The following is a 27,500-nucleotide window of genomic DNA, read 5'->3' as shown; positions in this document are numbered from 1 at the left end:
CACAGAGTCCAGACCACATTCACTCACACACTCTACCCTGGGTTTTATGCACATACTAGATCATCAGTGAAGTTGCTGTGACCCACACCGTATAGAAGGACTTGAGAAAAGAAATGCAAAGACCCCAGATACAGATATAGATGCTGTTATCACACCCATACACCCCCATACACACATTCCATCTCATCAGCACACATACAGCATAAGCCACCGAGGACGGGGTTTTTAGTGTGCGTTTGGGTGGAATGATCAGTCTGCTCCCCCTCAGCTTTCAGGCACAATCATAAACACACTCATGGGCGGATTATGAACTTCGGGCCCCTGGGCCCAGATGTATTAAGGGCCCCCCACTAATTGTCGTATATGTGGGAGGGGGGGTTTGGGGGTCCTCCCCCAGACATTTTTTAATTTGTTTGATATGATTTCCTGTATTCTGGTCCATTTTGGTGATGGCCAATACTAAATTCAATCAGATTCATAGCCTACATCCTAATTTGTTTATATTGAGGCAGTGATTCCATGCAAAGGCTTGGGCTTCAGGGCCCCCTGTCCCCTTGGGCCCCTGGGCTGGGCCCGGTAGGCCCGTGCAGTAATCCATCCCTTAACACACTACACTCCCTCTAGAGGCCAGCTCCGGAATAGGAGTGTATGTGGATCACAGGGCAGGAAGTCTGGCCTTCTACAGAATCTCTGAAGCTGTTGTGACCCACACTGTATACAGCAGGACAGAAATGTAAAGACCCCAGATACAGATAGATGCTGACCAGATATGTAACACGTGTGTGGTGGTGGGGCATTACGTGATGTGGACTAGAAGTGGATATTTATGAGATTGTACTCAAGAGATTAAAAACAGATGTTTGGTGTATGATGAAATGTACACTTCTTGTTGCAACATAGCTGATATGGCTGCTCCAAAAGACTTGCATACAAAATGTACCATATGTATGGGATGTTATGGTGGACGTTGCATTTATTTTTTAATAAATAGCCCACATAATCACTACTGTTGGTGGAGTATATTTAATCTTTTTGAATCATGTAATCAATGAAAATAATCCATGTTTGTTTCTGAAACCTCTTATAATTGTTTGTTCAAATTGTTGAAATTGTTTGAATAAATAACAAGGGGTCTGGGGGCCAGGCATCAGTACATGATGTGGGAGAGTGTGTGTGTCAGTCTGAAACTAGGATCAAAAGGTCAGATCAGTCCTGGACTCTGGCCCTCTCTGGCTCTGGCTCCTCATTCAGGCACAGTGATGAAGAGACACATCTCCCTCTAGTGGCCAGATACCAGAATAGGAGTGTATGTGGATCACAGGGCAGGAACTCTGGCCTTCTACAGGGATTTTTTTAGCTGGTGGTCTGGTGCTGCCTCATATGTCTCTTGTGGCAAAGACAATAAAGTACTTTGAATTTTAAATTTTGAGTGCTCAAATGGCAGAAAAAATGTTCAGACGAATGTTCACCCTAGAAGGGGGTCACTTGCGCTTCAGCCTGGTTGGTGCTCACGGAACAGGATGCAGAAGTCAAAAAGGGAGATCCAAGGTCTAACAGGAGCCAAGGAGCAGGACCGGAGCACTCAATGCTTTAACGTGTTTTTATTTGTGCAAACTGACTAACGTTTCGACGCCCATGCGTCTTCTTCAGAGTCAGCGTCTGTGCGTGTGTGTGTGTGTGCATGTGTGACAGAGGGCTTGAAAGCCGGACTGTCTGTACTGTACAAAATCTGGCCAAATGTTCCCCCTAGCTGTGACTGTGTTCAGAATTGCTCTCTCTCTCTCTCTTTGCTTTGGGCACACAGAGAGCATCAGCGACACATACTGTAAAAGAGGCCATACAAGCCACAAGACAAGACGTAGACCATTTTACATAGACACACTATACATAGGACATGGCACACATGGTATTGCACACACACACACACACACACACACTCTAATACCCATTATAAAAAACAGAGTCTAGGCATTACCCAAGCACACACACACACACACAAACACACACACACACACACACACACACACACACTCTAATACCCATTATAAAAAACAGAGTCTAGGCATTACCCAAGCGCACATACACACACACACACACAAACACACCACAAACGACACCTCTGGGTCTTGCAGCCTTGACAGCGGAGTCTGCGTCTTGAGGGGAGCCACTCAGACATAGGGAACATGACGTGATGGATGACGAAGGAGCCTACAGGCAGTCTTCAGGGTCTGCTGTTCATATAGGATGGACAGAGCTCTCAGGGGGTGTCCAATAATTCTGGAGCATTCTTTAACAATTTGATGTAGTAAGCGGTTCATGTTTTGAAGACTAATGGAGTAAAACCAACAGGTGAAGGAAACGGTTATCACACTTTTAAAGAATGAGTAGTAGAATGTGGTTAGAATGTCCTTGCTTACATCAAATGATCTTAGTTTCCTAAGCAGGTACTGCCGCTGATGGCTTTTCTTAAGAATTTCCTCTGTGTTGGAGGAAAACTTCAGCTGGTTGTCAAAAATAGTCCTGAGGGATTTATACTCCTCTACACAGATCTACTCTCCTCTAGAGACTCCTCTACTGGCTTTATTCTCTGGATGGTGGTAGTGACTGCCTCAGCCAACTGCCTCTGCTTGGGGGAGAATGTCACTATTTTGTCCATGTTTTGTTTGATGACCTTGGCTGAACCCCAAAGACTTGAATGCAATATGCATGTTTTGGATTGGGTCTTTACATAATTAAACTTCTGATGACGTCTGATGGTTTCTTCAACAGTCTTGGTGTTTTATGTGTAAAATAGCTGATGAATGTCTGTGAGACTGATGGCGGTAGGGCTGGTAGCGCTTGGTGATGAATGTTACAGGAGAATTACAGAGATTTTTCACATAGATCTCTGTTTCTCAAGGTCTGGCTGCAACAACTTGTGCAAGCTAGAACCGATTGTTTGGATTGTTCGGATTATGGATGACACGGCATTCTGTTATCAGCAAAATAATCCGCATTCGAGGTGGTAATGCAGCCCCAAATAAATGAAAACATAATTCAAACTATCTAAGTAAAGTTGTACCCCAACCGCTGAACAACACTTTTAGTAGCAGAGTGTTTAGTGTTATTTTATGTGTTAAAATAAAACAAGTAGCTGCTGGAAGCTGGCTGAGAGCTGTGCAGCATATCAGGGAATCACATCACCACTAGCTGGCCCTCAGTACTATAAAACCAGATGTCTCTGCTGTTAGTTGTGCTGTTCAATCATCAGTGAAGTTATTCTGGAACACTGGCATACTTTATCTTGTGTTGGTAATACAGCACACCAGTAATCATGTGCACCATTCAAACTAACACACTTGTGTTGAAAGCCCCTCTTGCCTGTGCACTGCAGAAAAGAGGAGACAGGGGGACACAGTCAGTCACACAGGGGGTCTTAACATAAACTAACCCCCAATATAAGTCTCTTCATATCACATCACATTAGATCAGTATGTGTGCTATTAAATCAGGGCCTTGATTCCCCTTACTATACAAAACAATCTGTTAACAGATGAACCTGCAAAACCGGTTTGATGTTCTGTGTCTGAAAAGCCAGGCATGCTGAAACATGGCTTTTAACAGAACACATGAGAGCTGTTCTCATTTCTCCACACCCTCACATGAGCTGTGTCTGAATCTCTCTCTTTCTACTGTACTGATTACAGTCAAATTAAACACGCTGATCTGCTGCCTGGTCACTACTGGATGACCACAGACCAGTGCTGCTCTAACACCAGACCAGATGGCTCTTAACACACCACACTGATCTGAACTGCAGAGACTCAGTCAAGACTCCAGAAAACAACTCACCACTGAGATTCACACTGATAACACTGTCCTTAGATTCTCAAAACAGAATTTACCTTATAGCTGCGCATGATCACAGTGTGTTGAGTCCACTTCAGTACATATCAATCTGATCCAACCCCCTTTTCCAGTCTCTGACTCAGACACACAGGCATCTGATTGGCTACTCCCTCATCCCCACCCTCCCCCACCTGGCCTACCTGTCCTCCTCCTGAGAGTTCTGATGAAGCAAAACAGAAACGAAACTCAACTCTCACTCTGCTGCTGCTTCTCAGAGTGTGTGTTGGTGTGTGTGAGAGATAGAAAATGGCGGAGGCGATTTCTCAGGAGGAAGAGTCTTTCACATGTCCAGTGTGTCTGGATCTGCTGAAGGATCCAGTGACTATTCCCTGTGGACATAATTTCTGTATGAGGTGCATTAAGGGCTGCTGGGATCAGGAGGATCAGAAAGGAGTCTACAGCTGCCCCCTGTGCAAACACACCTTCACTCCCAGACCTGTCCTCTACAAAAACCCTCTGATTGCTGAAATGGTGGAGAAATTTAGGAAGACCAGAATCCAGGCTGCTGCTCCTGCTCAGTGTTCTGCTGGACCTGGAGATGTGGAGTGTGACCTCTGCACTGGGAGAAAACTCAAAGCCATGAAGTCCTGTCTGGATTGTCTGTTGTCTTACTGTGGAACTCACTTTAAAGTTCACAATGATGTAAACCCAGGAAGAAAACACTCAGTGATTGATGCCACAGGCCAGCTACAGGAGAGGATCTGCTTTTGTCATAAGAAGGTGTTTGAAATATTTTGTCGTACCGATCAGAGTTGTATCTGCTATCTGTGCACGATGGATGAACATAAAGGCCATGACACAGTCTCAACTGTAGCAGAATGGACGGACCAACAGGTGAGTAGGCTGGAGTTACACTTGTGTATTAATTTATTTTGAAAGGTGTACAGTACATGTATATGCTATAATATGTTTATACAATTACAACAACATTATACTTCTTAAATTCTACTGATTTTTGGCAGACACTCTCTTATCAGAGAAGACATGAACCAGGAAATTGTAGCAGGTACAAAGTGCAAAATGTATAAAATATGTCAAACATTGACATGCAATATCAGCTGAATATGATGATGCACAAAAGATCAAATATTTTACAGGCTCTGAGCCACTTGCTTATTGTCAGAGGTTCTACTGAAAACAAATGAATTGAAAGCATACTTAAGACAACTAAAAGAACTGACCACAAACTGTTCTCAGATGCTCTCTGCTAACTGATCATATGCAGATCCTGTTCAACAGATGCACTTTCTCTGCAACTGTTCTATTTTGTGTTTTATAGTATGTCTTTTAAATATTCAATTTTATAGAATATTTTTTTAACTATTTCCCTTTTTTTGCTATTATCTACTATTATTTTCATTTAAATGTAAAGCACATTGAAATGTGAAATGTATAAATAAACTTAGCTACGTCTGCATTTTTATCAACAGAAGCAGTTGGGGCAGACTCAGAGGAGATTCCAGCAGAGAATCCAGGAGAGAGAGAAGGAGCTGCAGGAGCTGAGGAAGGCTGTGGAGACTCTCAAGGTGAATACTGACCAGAGGAGAAGACAACAGCTGGTTTCATCTCTCAAATGTTTTCATAATTATTATGGCAGCTTTGTTTATCTGATTACAGGTATCAGGTTATTTGCCCGAACAAACTCCCTTTTCATTCAGTTGCTTAATGATACACATGCTGAATTCATGATGAATAATGGACACACATTCAGATCAAGCTACCTGTAGTATAGTAGTATTAGTGTTCTATCAGATTAGATTAAGATCTATGAGTAAGTACACTACAAAGTCTGTGGTATAAATGCTGAATTCTGGGAGTGAGAAGAGTCTAGGCCTACTGTATACAATTCTAATTCCACCCTCAGGCCAGAGTGTTGAGCCCAGTGAGTAAGTGTGCCTCTGCTGCCATCTCTACAGCACACAAAGAACCACTGACACCATGAAACACTTTCAGCTTCACCTCCCTCTGTGTGTCTCCTGCCCTCCTCTTTGTGTGTCTCCTAACAGAGCTCTGCACAGACAGCAGTGGAGGACAGTGAGAGGATCTTCACTGAGATGATCCGCTCCATTGAGAGAAGGCGCTCTGAGGTGACAGAGCTGATCAGAGCTCAGGAGAAGGCTGAGGTGAGTTGGTCTGAAGGACTCCTGAAGCAACTGGAGCAGGAGATTGCTGAGCTGAAGAGGAGAGATGCTGAACTGGAGCAGCTTTCACACACAGAGGATCACATCCATTTCCTCAAGGTACATTTGATCTGTCCTCCTGAAACTGAAATTAAATGTGAAAAATAAGAAAGTGCATTGAGCTGATATTTTATGTGAAATGTAAAGAATAAAGGCAAAGTATTGAGCTGATATTTTATGTGAAATATATGACATGTCCAAACACCAACAATGTGTAATAAAACTCTTTATGTGAGCTGTATGATGTGTTATGAGGTAACACATAGATTGTATTGCTTTACATGCAGTATGTACAATATGTATCTAACATGCACACACACTTAAACACACTAATTCTTAATTACACACACACTAAAGCAACTGATTTAACTCATTACGTCTGCAGCCTTTGGTGGAAACAGCCCTGCCTGAATATTCAGGTGTCCTGTCTCACCTTTTGTGTGATTCTCTGCTGAATGTCACTGGGGCTCCTTGCAGTACAGTTCCAACCAGAGTGACCTTCACACTCTCAACACTCTCAACTTTTATATTTGTCTCTGTAGAACATCCCATCATTCCGATACCCTCCTTGCTCTCCCAGCATGACCATCAACCAAAGAGTCTCTTTTGAGGCTGTGAAGGAATCTGTCTCTGCAGTGAAGGTGCAGCTGGAGGAGAAACTGGGTGGCATCTTCACGCAGGAAGTAGCCAAGATATCTGCAGCAGGTTGGACAAACCTCTAGAATGGACGCAATGATGAACTACTTTTATAAGACACTGTTATGTTCAAACAGTTATGGTTTAATTTGACTCTGTATGTTCTGTGTCTCTCAACAGTGGCACATATCCAGATCATCCAGTCTTTAGAATGTGAGTCTGTCATTACGTTACATTCCCTTTTACTGCTGAAAAATAAACTTCCTTCCAGAGCTAACAGGCCTGTCACAAATGTTAAAAAACAAACATTTTCCAAAAGGTGGAGGACACAAGATAATATGCAAAGCAAGATGTGTGTTGGTTTGTTCTGCTGATCCTGGGTGAATGAGTGTCTCTGTGTTGGTTCCCAGATACTGATCCTGAACTCCCAGTCAGAAGAACAGACAGTAAGGAGATGCTGCCACCAAACAGTAAGTCTTTACTCACTGATTCTAACAGCCTCTAAGGATTTATATCTGGGGTCTAGCAACAGAATGATAGTCTCACTGAATCTTTTCATCTTTAAAACCTTCTTTCAGATGTCAAACCTATAGAGTCATGGGGGTGTGGCTGGGCTCCAGAGTTTGAAATGAAGGCCCTTTAGATGTTTACATGTATCAATAACAACAAACAAAAGCAGAAGCTGAGATCAGAGATGGAGTTAGAATTCAGCTTTAACAAACAGTAACCTTATCATTTACTCCAAACCACTAGATTGCACCAATTACTTCTGTAGTTATCTTGTAATAATTAACTTATTGTGGTGGTTAGAATTGAAGGGCCTCTAAACATGCCCCTACCCTCCTAATGAAGATGAGGGACTCTAAACATGCCCCTACCCTCCTAATGAAGATGAGGGCCTCTAAACATGCCCCTACCCTCCTAATGAAGATGAGGATCTCTAAACATGCCCCTACCCTCTTAATGAAGATGAGGGCCTCTAAACATGCCCCTACCCTCCTAATGAAGATGAGGGACTCGTCAGTGGGAGGTTGGAGGCCTTTAAGATTTAAGCAGCTGGGGACTCATATGCCACATAACCTTCTTTATACAATTTCTACAGATGTGATTTGAAAATGAATATGCTGTCATCAATATATATTCTCTTTATACTGCAAAATTTAAGTTTTTGGTAGTAAAGTGATATGTTTTGTTTCAGTGTCTGATGTCCAGGCTGCTTATCCTGAACCAGTGACCAGAGAGGAGCTCTTGCAGTGTAAGTTGGACACACACATGCACAACTCTAAAGGTCTCTAGCCACTTACGCACACACACACCCGCACACACACACCCGCACACACACACACACACACACACACACACACACACACACACACACACACACACACACATTAAATACACACACACACACACACACAGACACACATGCACACACACAGTAACATTAAATATACACCAGTGTTTCCCATACATTGACTTATTTGTGGCGGCCCACCAGAATATCAACATTGACCACCACACAATGATTTTCCAGGTTGTGCTAAATTGTGCTTAAATCTGGTTAGCATCATAACCACGCTGTGCTAATTTGTTAAAAACTGTTGCATTCAAGTTAATTCTGCAAACCTACCACCACAAATAGAATTCAATTCTGTGGGAAACACTGTACGCACACACACAAACACACACACACACATAGTAACATTACATTCACATACACACATACACACACACACACACACACACACACATAGTAACATTACATTCACATACACACATACACACACACACACACACACACACACATAGTAACATTACATTCACATACACACATACACACACACACACACACACACACACATAGTAACATTACATTCACATACACACATACACACACACACACACACACACAGTAACATGAAATACACACATACACACTCGCACAGACACACACACACACACACACACACACACACACACACACACACACACACACACACAGGCACATACACACAGGCACACGCAAACACACAGACACACACACACACATTCACACACACAGGCACATACACACACATACACACACACAGGCACATACACAAACACACACACACAGGTGCACACACAGACACACAGACACACACACACTGTAATACACAAATACAAGTCTAAAGGCCAGATGTACTAACGCTTTTGCGCCCACTTCAGGCGTATTTGTTTCGCAACGTGCGTGTAAAATCATTGCGAGGTACAAACAGGCCACAAAGATGTCAAAGCGCAAACTGCCTGTTGCGGGATCTGAAAAGGGCACATTGTGTTTTTCGTGTCATGCATATGCATTCATTGGAGGATCCAGAGGAAAGTGGGAGTTTAGCGTAAAAAGATGGGAGGGGAAGAGTAAAGTAGCAATAGAAGTGCCCTGAAGAGCAAGGCACCTAACCCCTCACTGCTCTCCGAGCGCCGCTGCTGATGCAGGCAGCTCACTGCGCCGGGATTAGTGTGTGCTTCACCTCACTGTGTGTTCACTGTGTGCTGTGTGTGTTTCACTAATTCACGGATTGGGATAAATGCAGAGACCAAATTTCCCTCACGGGATCAAAAGAGTATATATCTTATACTAATACTTACTCTGCTCCTAAATACTTTCGCCTTGTAAAAGCAGGTGTTAATCCAAATTGCAGTTCAATGGGTCAATAAGAGAGCCTTTCAAAGACAACACAATCGCTATTTAGAACACCAGTTATGTAAGTATTTGTACTATAAAAAGCAACCTTAACTTTCGTTGGCCTTTCGAATGTCTTACTTTCACTTTCACGTCATTCACTTAAACTTTCCTACTTGCTAGATTTGACCAATTTTCCATAGCCTTCCTTCCCTAGCCGTGCACAAGTAGTTTGAGTAAAACTACTGATCTTCATTATCTTCCTGCTTGTTGACATCTTATCATGTATGGTATTATGTCATGATCACTAAACGTTTGATTCTTTTTAATGTTGTCATCAGTTAACTTCATTCAACTGCGCTTGTATGTAGGCTCTGCCGTTCAGTTGTGGATGTTCGTAAATTGCGTTTATGGGCGGAGAAAGGCAGAGAAAGGCGCAGTCTACACTATGGATTGAAAGTTTGATAAATACGACGGAAACTTGGGTCTGACAGCGTTTGCAATCTCAGGTTTGTCCATGACGCTGATAACGCTACGTTCGCAAATGTGGCCCTAAGTGTGTCCTCTTCTCTCTTCTCTCTTCTCCTCCATCAGATTCCTGTCACTTCACACTGGATCCAAACACAACACAGATAAACCTCCATCTGTCTGAGGGGAACAGGAGGGTGGAGGGGAGAGCTGAGCTGCAGTCATATCCTGATCATCCAGAGAGATTTGATGGGGGGCTACAGGTGCTGTGTAGAGAAGGTGTGTCCGGACGCTGCTACTGGGAGGTGGAGTGGAGTGGGCAGGGGGGTTATATAGCCGTCACATATAAAAGCATCAGCAGAAAAGGACGGGGTGATGAGTGTGGGTTTGGATACAATGATCAGTCCTGGAGTCTGTACACCTGCAGCTCCAGTTCCTCTTTCTGGCACAATAAGAAAGCGACTAAACTCCCTCTAGTGGCCAGCTCCAGAATAGGAGTGTTTGTGGATCACAGTGCAGGAACTCTGGCCTTCTACAGCATCTCTGACACAATGACTCTCCTGTACAGAGTCCAGACCACATTCACTCACACACTCTACCCTGGGTTTTGGATACACACTAGATCAACAGTAAAGTTGTTGTGACCCACACTGTATAGCAGGACAGAAATGTAAAGACCCCAGATACAGATAGATGCTGACCAGATACGTGACATGTGTGTGGTGGTGGGGCATTACGTGATGTGGACTAGAAGTGGATATTTATGAGTTTGTACTCAGGAGATTAAAAAAGATGTTTGGTGTATGATGAAATGTACACTTCTTGTTGCTAATATGGCTACCCCAAAAGACTTGCATACAAAATGTACCATTATGTATGGGATGTTATGGTGGATGTTACATTTCTTTTTTAATAAATAGCCCACATGATCACTACTGTTGTTGGAGTATATTTAATCTTTTTCAGTCATGTAATCAATAAAAATAATTCATGTTTGTTTCTTAAACCTTTTATAATTGTTTGTTCAAATTGTTAAAATTGTTTGAATAAATGACAAAGGGTCTGGGGGTCAGACATCAGTGCATGATGTGGGAGACTGTGTGTGTCAGTCTGAAACTAGGATCAAAAGGTCAGATCAGTCCTGGAGTCTGGCCCTCTCTGGCTCTGGCTCCTCATTCAGGCACAGTAATGAAGAGACACAACTCCCTCTAGTGGTCAGATACCAGAATGAGAGTGTGTGTGGATCACAGGGCAGGAACTGTCAGAATCTCTGACACAATGACCCTCCTGCACAGAGTCCAGACCACATTCACTCACACACTCTACCCTTGGCTTGGCTAGGTCCTATCAGCAGTGAAGTTATTGTGACTCAGTTATACACGGATGCTCTTAGCACTACAGACACACTCATGCACAGATTAGATCTCATCACATCCCATTACAGGTTAGCAGCGCTACACACACACACTCATGCACAGATCACATCCCATCACAGATTAGCGCTGCACACACCCAGCTGCATCAGCGCCATGGCCAAGAAGTTCCACCCCGAGCACTTTGTCTGCGCCTTCTGCCTCAAGCAGCTCAACAAGGGCACCTTCAAGGAGCAGAACGACAAGCCATACTGCCAGGGCTGCTTCATCAAGCTCTTCAGCTAGAGCCCAACACCACTGTGTGGACCTGCGCTAGTGTGTGTGTGTGTGTGTGTGTGTTTGTCTGTGTGTGTGTGTGTGTGTGTGTGTCTGTCTGTGTGTGTGTGTGTGTGTGTGTGTGTGTGTGTGTGTGTGTGTGTGTGTGTGTGTGTATGTGTGTGTCTGTGTGTGTGTGTGTGTGCATGTGGGACAGCAATTTTGGATTTTTTTAGCTGGTGGTCTGGTGCTTTCTCATATGTCTCTTGTGGCAAAGACAATAAAGTACTTTGAAATTTGAATTTTGAGTGCTCGAAAGCCGGACTGTACAGAAAAAATGTTCAGACAAATGTTCACCCTACTGTAGTTGTGACTGTGATAAGTAAGCTCTGTGTGTGTGTGTGTGTGTGTTTGTGTGTGAGTGCGTGTGTGCATGTGTGACAGAGGGCTTGAAAGCCGGACAAATGGCCAAATGTCCCCCCTAGCTGTGACTATGTTCAGAATTGCTCTCTCTCTCTTTGCTTTGGGCACACAGAGAGCATCAGCGACACGTACATGAAAGAGGCCATGCAAGCCACAAGACAAGACGTAGACCATTTTACATAGACACACTATGGATAGAACATGGCACACATGGCATTACACACACACACACACACACTCTATCACCCATTATAAAAAACAGAGTCTAGATCTTACCCAACAAGGTTCTGGAGTTGTGCTTTAGGTTCCCCTGCCCTCTTAACAAGGTTCTGGAGTTGTGCTTTAGGTTCTCCTGCCCTCTTAACAAGGTTCTGGAGTTGTGCTTTAGGTTCCCCTGCCCTCTTAACAAGGTTCTGGAGTTGTGCTTTAGGTTCCCCTGCCCTCTTAACAAGGTTCTGGAGTTGTGCTGTAGGTTTTACAGTCAGGTTACAGAACATGTTGTGATGCCATAGCGTATTATGGATTGGATAGTAGCTCTATAAAACAACATTATGTACTCATCCACACCATGGATTTTGAAAATCTGCATTAGTATTTGAAACTGGCCACGATGTTGACAAAAAGGTGATGACCCAACTCTTACACAACCTGTCAACCCAATCATCCAAATATAAACATTAATAAGACAGAATCATGACTGATTATTGACATGAATCAGTCATGTATATAAACATAATCAGCTCCATGAGCATGTGTGAGATTATAAAGACGATACATTAACAGGAAGGGCATGTTTGTTCCTTCACATTAGAGACATGTGTTTTCAGGTTACAGTCTGCAGGCAAATCATGGAGATTATTTTCCACTAAATGTTTTGTACCGTTATACAGTAACTTTCTAATAACCACTCAAAATATGATTACATCTTCCTCTTGTATCACTGATGCCTTTAAACGGTGGGAACTTCATCAGCTGATGTTAGTCCTCACACACTAAAATATATATGCTCATATTCTTTCCATCTCAGAGGTAACACAATACTGCAAAACTGAATCTGCTGTTTAGCTGAACATCTTTCATCACTGATACGTTTTCTTTTTTGTTTGTTTGTTTATTGTTTTAGTGTGCAAGTCTTAACCATGTTGAGTGTTGTTGAAATCCTCCCAGGAGTATTTGAGTGACATGGCTGTTTGCGAAAGCCATTGTATGTAACAAAATATTAATCGGCATTAATCCTAAAGCAGCACCAAAAAATGAGATGCTTTAAATCCTTGTATTCTTCCAAATTGTGCATTTAATTGGCCAGGATTTGAAACGCCTCACTTGCGATATTCATTTCCATCTTGTGAAGTGTTATGATGTCAGTTGTCAGTCTGTTTTCAGGTCACTTATGGAATTACAGTACATGTATGTATTAAAGCACAAATAAAGTACATTTTGCTACCTTGTGGCATTGCATGGTTGTCATGGAGACAAGTTGTCCTGGATCAGCTGCAGTCCATCTCCAGGGATGGCACTGGGGAGTCCACGGAGGAGCTGGAGATTAATGGCGTTTACAAACGGAAGTTCAGGAGGAACGTGACGGAATTTGCCACGCCTACTTCTTCATCTGACAGGTAACTTATTCTGCAGTCTACCTGCCGAAGCAACAGCATTGGCTTAACTTTGCTCACAACCCACCACCTCCCCTCACGCCTCCAGTCCTCCTTAGGTGAGAATAAAGGGGTGTATGACTCTACAATATTGTGTATACATTATTATGACACAATAAAAAGGTCTGTGGTGTAGATAGAAATAGAAGCACCATATAGTGCACTCTACCCTCAGGCAGTACATGTAAAAGGCCTATTTTAATGGGGTATCTTCTGCACTGCCTGTTATTATTGTGTTGCATGACCGCTGGTATTCTGTCAAGAACCCTGAACTTAAAATAAACAAACTGCACAGGTGTGTCTGGGTGCAGATACAAATAAACAAACTGCACAGGTGTGCCTGGGTGCAGAAACAAATAAACAAACTGCACAGGTGTGTCTGGGTGCAGATGCAAATAAACAAACTGCACAGGTGTGCCTAGGTGCAGATACAAATAAACAAACTGCACAGGTGTGCCTGGGTGCAGATACAAATAAACAAACTACTGCCCACTTAGTGCACTTAGTCACACCTGAACAGCGCTGCCCACTTAGTGCCTCTATCACACCTGAACGGCTCACTTTACCACTTGTACAGCAATGCACTTGCACCCCGTTATCACCAGGTCATATAACTGTCAAAAAACACCCACTGGACTTCAAACAGCAAATATCAGGGAATTGGGTTTGAGTTTCAAATGTAAGTTCATCCAGTTTTCCTCCATCAGACTCCTGTCACTTCACACTGTTTCCACACACAGCACACAGAAACCTCCATCTGTCTGTTATCTGTCTGGCTCTCTGGGGGAAATCAGCAGTTAAAGCAGTTAGCAGAAATACAAATGCTGATGATGCCCACGACTTCTCCAGACCACAACACTGCCACCTGTTGACATGACTGGGTATTACAGCACTGATATGTGAGCTGACACACGTTCACAAGATAAGCAGTGGGGGGCTCACAGATATCAACAAACCCATAATAAAGAAATGGGGAAATAGAAAAAAGAAATGTATAATGATTTTTTGTTGTTGTTGTTCTTTTATGTAAATCTGCCAAACGCCTACTTGTCTTGGCCTTTTTCCTGTAATGGGCTGTAATGCTGATGCTGTATATTTTCTTTGTGTGTGTCCGACTGTATTCAGACTTGAGTTCACAGAGTGAAATCATTTGTACCATATAGGTATACCTAACAGAAAATACTCATGACACAAAACTGTTAAGGCCCTGCTGGTCATTCCCAGTATTACACCTTTTCTAATGCCTGTTTGGGCTCTGCCCCTTTCGTCTGTGCTGCCTTGTTCCCAATTTGCAGATCATGGAGTGTGCCCATTGGTGACCTCATGGGTAATGGACGCCCTCTGACTCTGACGCTCTGACGCTCTGGCCTGGTTCCTGGTCACTCCGTGGCTGCTCCGCTGGGGAGAGCCTTGGCCCGTAGCTCCTCGCACCGACGTTGCGTTTTACACTTTTGTTTGATCACCCCTAGACATACTTTGCATTACACTATCCTTTTTTTTTATACACTATACTGACTTTATCTTTTTAATGTTAAAATAAACTTATATATTATTGAACATATCGCTACAGTGTGGTCTCCCATTTAATGTCACAGCTACTTTGAGCCAGGTGGTTGTGACAAAACTAAATAAACACACTAAAATACACACATCATGAATATAACCTCAGTCTTGATTTATGCCTGGCTCCTATACAGTACAGCTCATTTTACTACTTGCTGTGCAGACTTTGAGGCACATAGTACAACATATCTCCACTAGATGGCAGCACCATCACAGCTGATATCCAACTATGAATAGCTGCCCTGCGACCGTCTGCCCATGCATTTTGTCACTTCTGAATCGGTGGCTTTACATGAATGCGTCCCGAATTCCGATAGGCCTAACCTACTTTTTTCAGTTATCTAGTTTGAGGGGAAAGTATTTTAGAGTTTAATTTCCTTTCAAATTTTGGATGTTTTCATATGTCCTTATCCATGGGAAACTCACAATGAAAACAATAATGTAGAAATATAGGCTATACAGCTGGTGTTAGTATTTTATAATACAGTAGGTCACATTATGTATGCAGCTTGTCATGATTAACTAAATGGACGGGCACTTTGACCCCGATCGGCACACAAGGAAGCAACACGCAGAAACGAAAGTGAAAGAAATTTGTTGCTCAACTGCTTCTTCTCGTAGGCTAGTGTTTGTTAGTACGTAAGGAAAATGGCAGAGGCGATTTCAAGTAACGAAGACATTTTAATGTGCTCGATTTGTTTGGATCTACTGAAGGATCCAGTGACTATTCTCTGTGGACACAATTACTGTATGGGCTGCATTAAGGGTTGCTGGGATCAAGAAGACCAGAAGAGAGTTTACAGCTGCCCACAATGCAGACAGACATTCGCTCCACGACCTGTTTTAAACAAAAATAATGTTGTTGCAGAGCTTGTGGAACAACTAAGGAAGACCAGAATGCAGGCTGCCCCTCCTGCTCTATCTACTGCTGGACCGGGAGAAGTGGAGTGTGATGTCTGTACCGGGAGAAAACTCAAAGCTGTGAAGTCCTGTTTGGAGTGTCTGGTGTCTTACTGTGAAACCCACTTCAAAGTTCACAATGATGCAAACCCGAGAAAACACTTAGTGGTTGATGCCACAGGCCAGCTACAGGAGAGGATCTGCTCTGAACATAAGAAAGTTTTAGAAATATTTTGTCGGACTGATCAGAGTTGTATCTGCTATCTGTGCACGATGGACGAACATAAAGGCCATGACACAGTCACAGCTGCTGCTGAATGGAAAAACAAACAGGTGAGTACTGGAGCTACACTTGTGTCTTCATTTTATTTGAAAGGTCTGATACACAAATAATGTGTTTGTATTTAACAGGAACATTATACTTCTTAAAGTTTACTGATTTTTTTGCAGACTCTTGTTCTCATTAGAGAACTCACAAACCAGGAAGTCATTAGCAGGTGCAAAGTGCAAAATGTTGTATAACCTGTTAAACATTGACATGGCAGCATCAACCTGAATGTGATACGGAATGAAGGGTCCGATATTACAGGTTCTGACCCAGTTTGATTTGTGTTTAATGCTTTAAACCAGTTCTTAAACTGAAAAGAGTTGATGTTGTTTATATTACCTGTTCATCAAGAAATAGCAATGGGCTATTTGTAATCATTGTTTTGATAAATAAATAGGAAGTATAGTTGAGTTTGTCTGTATTTCTATGAACAGAATCAGTTGGGGCAGACCCAGAGGAGATTCCAGCAGAGAATCCAGGAGAGAGAGAAGGAGCTGCAGGAGCTGAGGAAGGCTGTGGAGACTCTCAAGGTGAAAGAGATAACAGCAGACTGATGAAGGTTTCAAATGTTACCGTCATTAATGTCACAGATCGATCATGGATACCCATAATATCAATACTCAGAATTAATTTAGTTTTATCCTTTTGCTTAATGGTGGATATACTGTAATAGCAGACACATGCAAAATCGATAGACATTGATGCTTAATCCTCAGAGTCAAAATTGGCAGTACTGTAAATTATTCTAATTCTTGGCAAATTAAACCTGTGATATAACTGCTGAGGTCTGGGGGATGAAATGTTCACCCTACTGTAGTTGTGACTGTGATAAGTAAGCTCTGTGTGTGTGTGTGTGTGTGTTTGTGTGTGAGTGCGTGTGTGCATGTGTGACAGAGGGCTTGAAAGCCGGACAAATGGCCAAATGTCCCCCCTAGCTGTGACTATGTTCAGAATTGCTCTCTCTCTCTTTGCTTTGGGCACACAGAGAGCATCAGCGACACGTACATGAAAGAGGCCATGCAAGCCACAAGACAAGACGTAGACCATTTTACATAGACACACTATGGATAGAACATGGCACACATGGCATTACACACACACACACACACACTCTATCACCCATTATAAAAAACAGAGTCTAGATCTTACCCAACAAGGTTCTGGAGTTGTGCTTTAGGTTCCCCTGCCCTCTTAACAAGGTTCTGGAGTTGTGCTTTAGGTTCTCCTGCCCTCTTAACAAGGTTCTGGAGTTGTGCTTTAGGTTCCCCTGCCCTCTTAACAAGGTTCTGGAGTTGTGCTTTAGGTTCCCCTGCCCTCTTAACAAGGTTCTGGAGTTGTGCTGTAGGTTTTACAGTCAGGTTACAGAACATGTTGTGATGCCATAGCGTATTATGGATTGGATAGTAGCTCTATAAAACAACATTATGTACTCATCCACACCATGGATTTTGAAAATCTGCATTAGTATTTGAAACTGGCCACGATGTTGACAAAAAGGTGATGACCCAACTCTTACACAACCTGTCAACCCAATCATCCAAATATAAACATTAATAAGACAGAATCATGACTGATTATTGACATGAATCAGTCATGTATATAAACATAATCAGCTCCATGAGCATGTGTGAGATTATAAAGACGATACATTAACAGGAAGGGCATGTTTGTTCCTTCACATTAGAGACATGTGTTTTCAGGTTACAGTCTGCAGGCAAATCATGGAGATTATTTTCCACTAAATGTTTTGTACCGTTATACAGTAACTTTCTAATAACCACTCAAAATATGATTACATCTTCCTCTTGTATCACTGATGCCTTTAAACGGTGGGAACTTCATCAGCTGATGTTAGTCCTCACACACTAAAATATATATGCTCATATTCTTTCCATCTCAGAGGTAACACAATACTGCAAAACTGAATCTGCTGTTTAGCTGAACATCTTTCATCACTGATACGTTTTCTTTTTTGTTTGTTTGTTTATTGTTTTAGTGTGCAAGTCTTAACCATGTTGAGTGTTGTTGAAATCCTCCCAGGAGTATTTGAGTGACATGGCTGTTTGCGAAAGCCATTGTATGTAACAAAATATTAATCGGCATTAATCCTAAAGCAGCACCAAAAAATGAGATGCTTTAAATCCTTGTATTCTTCCAAATTGTGCATTTAATTGGCCAGGATTTGAAACGCCTCACTTGCGATATTCATTTCCATCTTGTGAAGTGTTATGATGTCAGTTGTCAGTCTGTTTTCAGGTCACTTATGGAATTACAGTACATGTATGTATTAAAGCACAAATAAAGTACATTTTGCTACCTTGTGGCATTGCATGGTTGTCATGGAGACAAGTTGTCCTGGATCAGCTGCAGTCCATCTCCAGGGATGGCACTGGGGAGTCCACGGAGGAGCTGGAGATTAATGGCGTTTACAAACGGAAGTTCAGGAGGAACGTGACGGAATTTGCCACGCCTACTTCTTCATCTGACAGGTAACTTATTCTGCAGTCTACCTGCCGAAGCAACAGCATTGGCTTAACTTTGCTCACAACCCACCACCTCCCCTCACGCCTCCAGTCCTCCTTAGGTGAGAATAAAGGGGTGTATGACTCTACAATATTGTGTATACATTATTATGACACAATAAAAAGGTCTGTGGTGTAGATAGAAATAGAAGCACCATATAGTGCACTCTACCCTCAGGCAGTACATGTAAAAGGCCTATTTTAATGGGGTATCTTCTGCACTGCCTGTTATTATTGTGTTGCATGACCGCTGGTATTCTGTCAAGAACCCTGAACTTAAAATAAACAAACTGCACAGGTGTGTCTGGGTGCAGATACAAATAAACAAACTGCACAGGTGTGCCTGGGTGCAGAAACAAATAAACAAACTGCACAGGTGTGTCTGGGTGCAGATGCAAATAAACAAACTGCACAGGTGTGCCTAGGTGCAGATACAAATAAACAAACTGCACAGGTGTGCCTGGGTGCAGATACAAATAAACAAACTACTGCCCACTTAGTGCACTTAGTCACACCTGAACAGCGCTGCCCACTTAGTGCCTCTATCACACCTGAACGGCTCACTTTACCACTTGTACAGCAATGCACTTGCACCCCGTTATCACCAGGTCATATAACTGTCAAAAAACACCCACTGGACTTCAAACAGCAAATATCAGGGAATTGGGTTTGAGTTTCAAATGTAAGTTCATCCAGTTTTCCTCCATCAGACTCCTGTCACTTCACACTGTTTCCACACACAGCACACAGAAACCTCCATCTGTCTGTTATCTGTCTGGCTCTCTGGGGGAAATCAGCAGTTAAAGCAGTTAGCAGAAATACAAATGCTGATGATGCCCACGACTTCTCCAGACCACAACACTGCCACCTGTTGACATGACTGGGTATTACAGCACTGATATGTGAGCTGACACACGTTCACAAGATAAGCAGTGGGGGGCTCACAGATATCAACAAACCCATAATAAAGAAATGGGGAAATAGAAAAAAGAAATGTATAATGATTTTTTGTTGTTGTTGTTCTTTTATGTAAATCTGCCAAACGCCTACTTGTCTTGGCCTTTTTCCTGTAATGGGCTGTAATGCTGATGCTGTATATTTTCTTTGTGTGTGTCCGACTGTATTCAGACTTGAGTTCACAGAGTGAAATCATTTGTACCATATAGGTATACCTAACAGAAAATACTCATGACACAAAACTGTTAAGGCCCTGCTGGTCATTCCCAGTATTACACCTTTTCTAATGCCTGTTTGGGCTCTGCCCCTTTCGTCTGTGCTGCCTTGTTCCCAATTTGCAGATCATGGAGTGTGCCCATTGGTGACCTCATGGGTAATGGACGCCCTCTGACTCTGACGCTCTGACGCTCTGGCCTGGTTCCTGGTCACTCCGTGGCTGCTCCGCTGGGGAGAGCCTTGGCCCGTAGCTCCTCGCACCGACGTTGCGTTTTACACTTTTGTTTGATCACCCCTAGACATACTTTGCATTACACTATCCTTTTTTTTTATACACTATACTGACTTTATCTTTTTAATGTTAAAATAAACTTATATATTATTGAACATATCGCTACAGTGTGGTCTCCCATTTAATGTCACAGCTACTTTGAGCCAGGTGGTTGTGACAAAACTAAATAAACACACTAAAATACACACATCATGAATATAACCTCAGTCTTGATTTATGCCTGGCTCCTATACAGTACAGCTCATTTTACTACTTGCTGTGCAGACTTTGAGGCACATAGTACAACATATCTCCACTAGATGGCAGCACCATCACAGCTGATATCCAACTATGAATAGCTGCCCTGCGACCGTCTGCCCATGCATTTTGTCACTTCTGAATCGGTGGCTTTACATGAATGCGTCCCGAATTCCGATAGGCCTAACCTACTTTTTTCAGTTATCTAGTTTGAGGGGAAAGTATTTTAGAGTTTAATTTCCTTTCAAATTTTGGATGTTTTCATATGTCCTTATCCATGGGAAACTCACAATGAAAACAATAATGTAGAAATATAGGCTATACAGCTGGTGTTAGTATTTTATAATACAGTAGGTCACATTATGTATGCAGCTTGTCATGATTAACTAAATGGACGGGCACTTTGACCCCGATCGGCACACAAGGAAGCAACACGCAGAAACGAAAGTGAAAGAAATTTGTTGCTCAACTGCTTCTTCTCGTAGGCTAGTGTTTGTTAGTACGTAAGGAAAATGGCAGAGGCGATTTCAAGTAACGAAGACATTTTAATGTGCTCGATTTGTTTGGATCTACTGAAGGATCCAGTGACTATTCTCTGTGGACACAATTACTGTATGGGCTGCATTAAGGGTTGCTGGGATCAAGAAGACCAGAAGAGAGTTTACAGCTGCCCACAATGCAGACAGACATTCGCTCCACGACCTGTTTTAAACAAAAATAATGTTGTTGCAGAGCTTGTGGAACAACTAAGGAAGACCAGAATGCAGGCTGCCCCTCCTGCTCTATCTACTGCTGGACCGGGAGAAGTGGAGTGTGATGTCTGTACCGGGAGAAAACTCAAAGCTGTGAAGTCCTGTTTGGAGTGTCTGGTGTCTTACTGTGAAACCCACTTCAAAGTTCACAATGATGCAAACCCGAGAAAACACTTAGTGGTTGATGCCACAGGCCAGCTACAGGAGAGGATCTGCTCTGAACATAAGAAAGTTTTAGAAATATTTTGTCGGACTGATCAGAGTTGTATCTGCTATCTGTGCACGATGGACGAACATAAAGGCCATGACACAGTCACAGCTGCTGCTGAATGGAAAAACAAACAGGTGAGTACTGGAGCTACACTTGTGTCTTCATTTTATTTGAAAGGTCTGATACACAAATAATGTGTTTGTATTTAACAGGAACATTATACTTCTTAAAGTTTACTGATTTTTTTGCAGACTCTTGTTCTCATTAGAGAACTCACAAACCAGGAAGTCATTAGCAGGTGCAAAGTGCAAAATGTTGTATAACCTGTTAAACATTGACATGGCAGCATCAACCTGAATGTGATACGGAATGAAGGGTCCGATATTACAGGTTCTGACCCAGTTTGATTTGTGTTTAATGCTTTAAACCAGTTCTTAAACTGAAAAGAGTTGATGTTGTTTATATTACCTGTTCATCAAGAAATAGCAATGGGCTATTTGTAATCATTGTTTTGATAAATAAATAGGAAGTATAGTTGAGTTTGTCTGTATTTCTATGAACAGAATCAGTTGGGGCAGACCCAGAGGAGATTCCAGCAGAGAATCCAGGAGAGAGAGAAGGAGCTGCAGGAGCTGAGGAAGGCTGTGGAGACTCTCAAGGTGAAAGAGATAACAGCAGACTGATGAAGGTTTCAAATGTTACCGTCATTAATGTCACAGATCATGGATACCCATAATATCAATACTCAGAATTAATTTAGTTTTATCCTTTTGCTTAATGGTGGATATACTGTAATAGCAGACACATGCAAAATCGATAGACATTGATGCTTAATCCTCAGAGTCAAAATTGGCAGTACTGTAAATTATTCTAATTCTTGGCAAATTAAACCTGTGATATAACTGCTGAGGTCTGGGGGATGAAAGAGTCAACATTAGCAGTATAAAGTTTTAATTCCACCCTTTGGCTAGATTGTTGTGAGCCCAGTGAGTAACTGTGCCTCTGCTACCATCTCTACACAAACACACAAAGAACCACTGACACCATGAAACACTTTCAGCTTCACCTCCCTCTGTGTGTCTCCTGCCCTCCTCTTTGTGTGTCTCCTAACAGAGCTCTGCACAGACAGCAGTGGAGGACAGTGAGAGGATCTTCACTGAGATGATCCGCTCCATTGAGAGAAGGCGCTCTGAGGTGACAGAGCTGATCAGAGCTCAGGAGAAGGCTGAGGTGAGTCGGGCTGAAGGACTCCTGAAGCAACTGGAGCAGGAGATTACTGAGCTGAAGAGGAGAGATGCTGAGCTGGAGCAGCTTTCACACACAGATGATCACATCCATTTCCTCAAGGTAACATTGACCTGCACTCCTGAAACTGAAGTTAAATGTAAAAAAATAAGAAAGAGTATTGAGCTGATAGCTTTCTGTAACATATGTCTAAACACCAACAGTGTGTAATAAAACTGCAAGTGCAAAATGTGAGCTGCAAGCCCCCCCCCCCCAACGCAATGAAACTTTCAATGTGTTGATATTTGTTTGTTTCCCGGTTAGGCTCGTGCATTCTAGCCTCTACTCCTCTAGCTTTTCTGCCTCCATCCTTTCTGTTTACGTTGTTTAAATATCCATGATGAGTCTTGAGTTAGTGAATTAACATTGTGTGCTGATAACCAGCAACTATAGACAGTAAAAGAAAACAACAAGAATAGCCTACAAATTCTGTAGTTGTTGCATGCTGTAGTTGTTGCATGCGTACGTGCGTATTCTCTCTCCTGCTCAAACAAAAGGTGTACGCATGCATACATTTCTGCATTAAGTTGATTTTCATAATGTGTTTACAAACTTTTACTTTACAGAAAATTGTAAATAGCCTACTGTCATACAGTTAACATGACCCAGGTAAAAAAGTACTGTAGTATACTTTAGTGTGTTAGAAATATGATTAAAGTACATGAAGTATAAAGCAAGTATGCTTACACGTTTTGTACTTTATGTAAAGTATGTTTAATGTGTACTTTTAGAAAGTATACTTCAAAGTAGATGTTATTAAGTTCAACTTCAGTGTACTGAAATTAAATATACTTATTGTGCAATATTCAAAGTGTTTTTGTAATGTACTTTTTAAAAGTGTACTTTGTTGTTAGTGTATTTTAAATGGTAAAGAAGTTTATTTAGTTTAAGAGTATTAAATTGCTAATATTTAGAGTTGTAATATAGTGTACTTATGGAAAGTATATTTTTTGGTAGGCCTAATACATTGTTTGTATAGTTTCATAGTCATAGTATTAAAGGGGTGGTTCAGGATTTTAGACATAAGACCTCATTTCCAAGTAAGCAAGTGTGATATTCATCAGTGGAGACCGTTTTCAACACGTTTCATCCAGTCCCTGTAATTGCAGAGTTCTCAGGTGCTAGGCTAGCGCAAGTCAACGGTATGTGCTAGCCTGCCACTAAAGACAGTCTTACCCACTCCAAAGTACACCTACATCTTAGTATTGGGAGGGAAGTTCACTCACTGCACAACTCTACCAGCTGTACCTTTCCTCCTCAGCCATGATCCGTAACCACCATGGTTTTCTTTCTGGGCCAGAAGACTTTGCAAACAAATAAGCAATAAATGATCGATCATGCATTACACATTTAGCCATGTTAGACTGTTAAGTTGTTGGCTGTAGGCTGGGTGTCCAGTAAACAATTTCAAGCTTAGAGGGCACCTCTAGAAGGGTAAACAACTTTTGTTTTTCATGAAATCTGCATTTTGAATTGATGGTCTACCAATGAGGCTGTAGAGTATCGCGACACAATAGTGGCAAAAAGCACTTGCGTGATGAAATATGCATTTGGGTGTATTATATTATATATTATTTCACATACGTAGATATTAAATGTGTGCGCGCAAATTCTCTCTGCGCGTGTGCACTCAGAGGAAACTGCTCCCCAAGCATGGAAAAAAATGCTGCGAGCGAGGAGGAATCTGACCAGCGCTCCAAACAGCCACTCAAAAAATCTATGCATGTGAAATAATATAATACGGCCAAATGCATGTTTTATCGCGTTACCACATCCAACTTGAAAAGATATGCTCAAGAGATCCCTAACTTTCAGAAAAATGTTTCACTTGTGTTATGGATGAATATTATGTTTTGTTTTCATTCATGGCAATAAAATGTTTTTCTCATAATCCAAGTGTAATTTGTCATGTAACAGAATAGGTAGGAGAGTACTAATAGTACAATAGTACAATTTTGAAGCACACTAATATTATACTTAAATTGCATGCCTTTATAATGCTTAAAGTATCTTAAGACTATACTTTTATTAACATAACTGCAAACTTTCAAGGCACTTATTGTAGTCAGGAAGTACAAGAGAAGCATGCCAAATGAATAGAAATGAGGATGATAAGAGTGTATTCAAAATACACTACTACACTATTATTAGTTATATTGTAATGCCTTTTAAGTACATTTCCAATACACTTGGGATGTTACAAAATTGTACTGCGACTGTGTTTCGAATGCTCATAAAATATATTTTTGTATAATGTACTTAAGAACACTTAAAGTTTGAAAAAAGTTGTTCCATTTTAGCACACTAATTACACTCAAAGTATAGTCAAGTTGGTATTAAGTTGCACTTAATACATAATTCAATACACTTAATTACACTTGGATTTGATGAAAAAAGTACAAACGGTACTTAGTACACTTTCAAAAAGTATACTTTTAATAGTTTTTTTTTTACCTGGGGATATTATGCAGATTTGGGAAGTTAGGCCAATTTTGTGTGAATACACACACAGGGCAAATTCTCTCTCGTTGTTGATTAGCCTGATGGTACGCACAGTGCGTACGGCCGTACACCTGCAGACGGGCCTGGTGAGCTGTATGATGTGTGATGAGGTAACAAATAGATTGTATTGCTTTACATGCAGTACAATATGTATCTAACATGTACACACACTTCAGCACACTAATGCATAATTACACACACACTAAACCAGTTGATTTAACTCAATATGTCTGGGGAAACAGCCCTGACTCAATATACACCATGACTGGTGCTCCTTGCAGTACAGTTCCAACCAGCATGACCTTCACACTCTCAACTTTTATATTTGTCTCTGTAGAACATCCCATCATTCCGATACTCTCCTTGCTCTCCCAGCATGACCATCAACCCAAGTGTCTCATTTGAGGCTGTGAAGGAATCTGTCTCTGAAGTGAAGGAGCAGCTGGAGGAGAAACTGGGTGGCATCTTCAAGCAGGAAGTAGCCAAGATATCTGCAGCAGGTTGGACAAACCTCTAGAACTACTTTTATAAGACACTGTTATGTTCAAACACAATTTGACTCTGTATGTTCTGTGTCTCTCAACAGTGGCACATATCCAGATCATCCAGTCTTTAGAATGTGAGTCTGTCATTAAGTTGCATTCACTTTTACTGCTGAAACAAAACTTCATTCCAGAGATAACAGGCCTGTCACAAATGTTAAAAAACAAACATTTCCCAAAAGGTGGAGAACACACAAGATAATATGCAACATAGTTTGTTCTGTAGATCCTGGGTGAATGAGTGTCTCTGTGTTGGTTCCCAGATACTGATCCTGAACTCCCAGTCAGAAGAACAGACAGTAAGGAGCTGCTGCCACCAAGCATAGTATTAAGCAAGTCTTTACTCACTGATTCTAACAGCCTCTAAGGCTTTACATTTGGGGTCTAGCAACAGAATGATAGTTTCACTGAATCTTTTCATCTGTAAAACCTTCTTTCAGATGTCAAACCTATAGGCATGGGGGTGTGGCTGGGCCCCAGAGAGTTTGAAATGAAGGCCCTTTAGATGTTTAAATGTATCAATAACAGCAAACAAAAGCAGAAGCTGAGATCAGAGATGGAGATAGAATTCAGCTTTAGCAAACAGTAAACTCATCATTTACTCCAAACCACTAGATTACACCAATTACTTCTGCAGTTGTCTTGTGATAATGAACTGATTGTGGTGGGTTAGAACTGAAGGGCCTTTAAACATTCTCCTACCCTCCTAATGAAGATGAGGTCCTCTAAACATGCCCCTACCCTCCTAATGAAGATGAGGTCCTCTAAACATGCCCCTACCCTCCTAATGAAGATGAGGGACTCAGTGGGAGGTTGTAGGCCTTTAAGATTTAAGTAGCTGGGTACCCATAATGCCACATAACCTTCTTCATACAATTTCTACTGATGTGATTTGAGTGTGCTGTCATCATTATATATTCTCTTTATACTGCAAAATCGAAGTTTTTGGTAGTAGGGTGATTCTCCAACTATGGTACTTTTTGGACCTGAACATTTTCAGAAAATGAAACATTTTTAATTAAAATATTACTGGCATAATTTGTTTCCCCAGTATGCCTAGATACCTGCCCTGAAGTTGGCTGTGCTGATTTTTATGGAATAATATGTATTTTTTGACATTTTTCCAGACAATGGCAAAAGCAATGCTCATTTCCACAACCGAACAAAAACAAGCCAACCTGTCTACCTATCACTACCATGGAGACAGATGTGGAAAAGACGGTCGTGGAAATGACATTTTCCCACTTTCCCTCTAATATCTCATGTTTGACTAGCCTGTTAGTGTTAGTTTTAGAGTTAGCATTAAATAATCTCAAATTACACCTAATGAAATTGTAAAAATCCAGAATTTTTCCCATCGGAATGAATTATGAGCGGTTCAGAAATGACGTACAATAAACATACTTGCGGTATTTCTCATATTTACCTTGATATATCTCCTATGTATTAACCTCTGCTGGGATCATTCTTTCATTCAGCCATGTGGATCCCTCTGGAGTGTCAGTTGCTATGGTTACTGAGTATACAAATCTAGAATACTGAGCCTGGGATTGCATTTTATGCAGAGGTGTGGAAATGACGGTGAACCCAAGGGACAAGTGTTTAACATTTTAAAAATATGCCAAATCGAAAAGAAATATAAAAACAAATAGTAGAT

At 41.7% G+C, this 27,500-nt stretch overlaps 2 protein-coding genes and 1 pseudogene across 2 annotated transcripts in view; all 3 read left to right on the top strand.

Annotated features, from left to right (window-relative positions):
* Positions 1-3,906: 3,906 nt before the first annotated feature.
* On the top strand, positions 3,907-11,492 carry LOC143106485 (tripartite motif-containing protein 16-like; annotated as a pseudogene).
* A 4,214-nt stretch (positions 11,493-15,706) lies between these two features.
* On the top strand, positions 15,707-20,217 carry LOC143106518 (E3 ubiquitin/ISG15 ligase TRIM25-like). Its single transcript, XM_076270826.1, has 3 exons — positions 15,707-16,333; positions 16,763-16,858; positions 20,149-20,217. Exons 1-3 carry the CDS (start codon positions 15,749-15,751, stop codon positions 20,170-20,172), a joined length of 705 nt encoding a protein of 234 aa, XP_076126941.1. The 5' UTR covers positions 15,707-15,748; the 3' UTR covers positions 20,173-20,217.
* Positions 20,218-21,022: 805 nt separating this feature from the next.
* LOC143106526 (tripartite motif-containing protein 16-like) overlaps positions 21,023-27,500 on the top strand; it is a 12,452-nt gene continuing 5,974 nt past the window's right edge. The window contains exons 1-4 of the mRNA XM_076270833.1: positions 21,023-21,649; positions 22,079-22,174; positions 22,629-22,862; positions 25,639-25,801. Coding sequence (XP_076126948.1) covers positions 21,065-21,649; positions 22,079-22,174; positions 22,629-22,862; positions 25,639-25,801 — 1,078 coding nt within the window. The 5' untranslated portion in view covers positions 21,023-21,064. The remainder of the gene's footprint in view (positions 21,650-22,078; positions 22,175-22,628; positions 22,863-25,638; positions 25,802-27,500) is intronic.

Source organism: Alosa pseudoharengus, unplaced genomic scaffold (genome assembly GCF_046254945.1).
Source record: "Alosa pseudoharengus isolate Yale_2024_CS ecotype anadromous, Long Island Sound unplaced genomic scaffold, YU_APseudo_1.1 YU_APseudo_1.1_scf_6, whole genome shotgun sequence".
NCBI lineage: Eukaryota > Metazoa > Chordata > Actinopteri > Clupeiformes > Clupeidae > Alosa > Alosa pseudoharengus.
This window is presented reverse-complemented; position numbering and strand designations above follow the sequence as displayed.

Excerpts from the sequence above, each read along its gene's own strand:
- LOC143106518 (XM_076270826.1), top strand. The coding sequence starts at position 15,749 with ATGGCAGAGGCGATTTCAAGTAACGAAGACATTTTAATGTGCTCGATT. Across the intron at positions 16,334-16,762 it reads CTGAATGGAAAAACAAACAG|AATCAGTTGGGGCAGACCCA; the intron begins GTGAGTACTGGA and ends TTCTATGAACAG. Across the intron at positions 16,859-20,148 it reads AGGCTGTGGAGACTCTCAAG|ATCATGGAGTGTGCCCATTG; the intron begins GTGAAAGAGATA and ends CCCAATTTGCAG.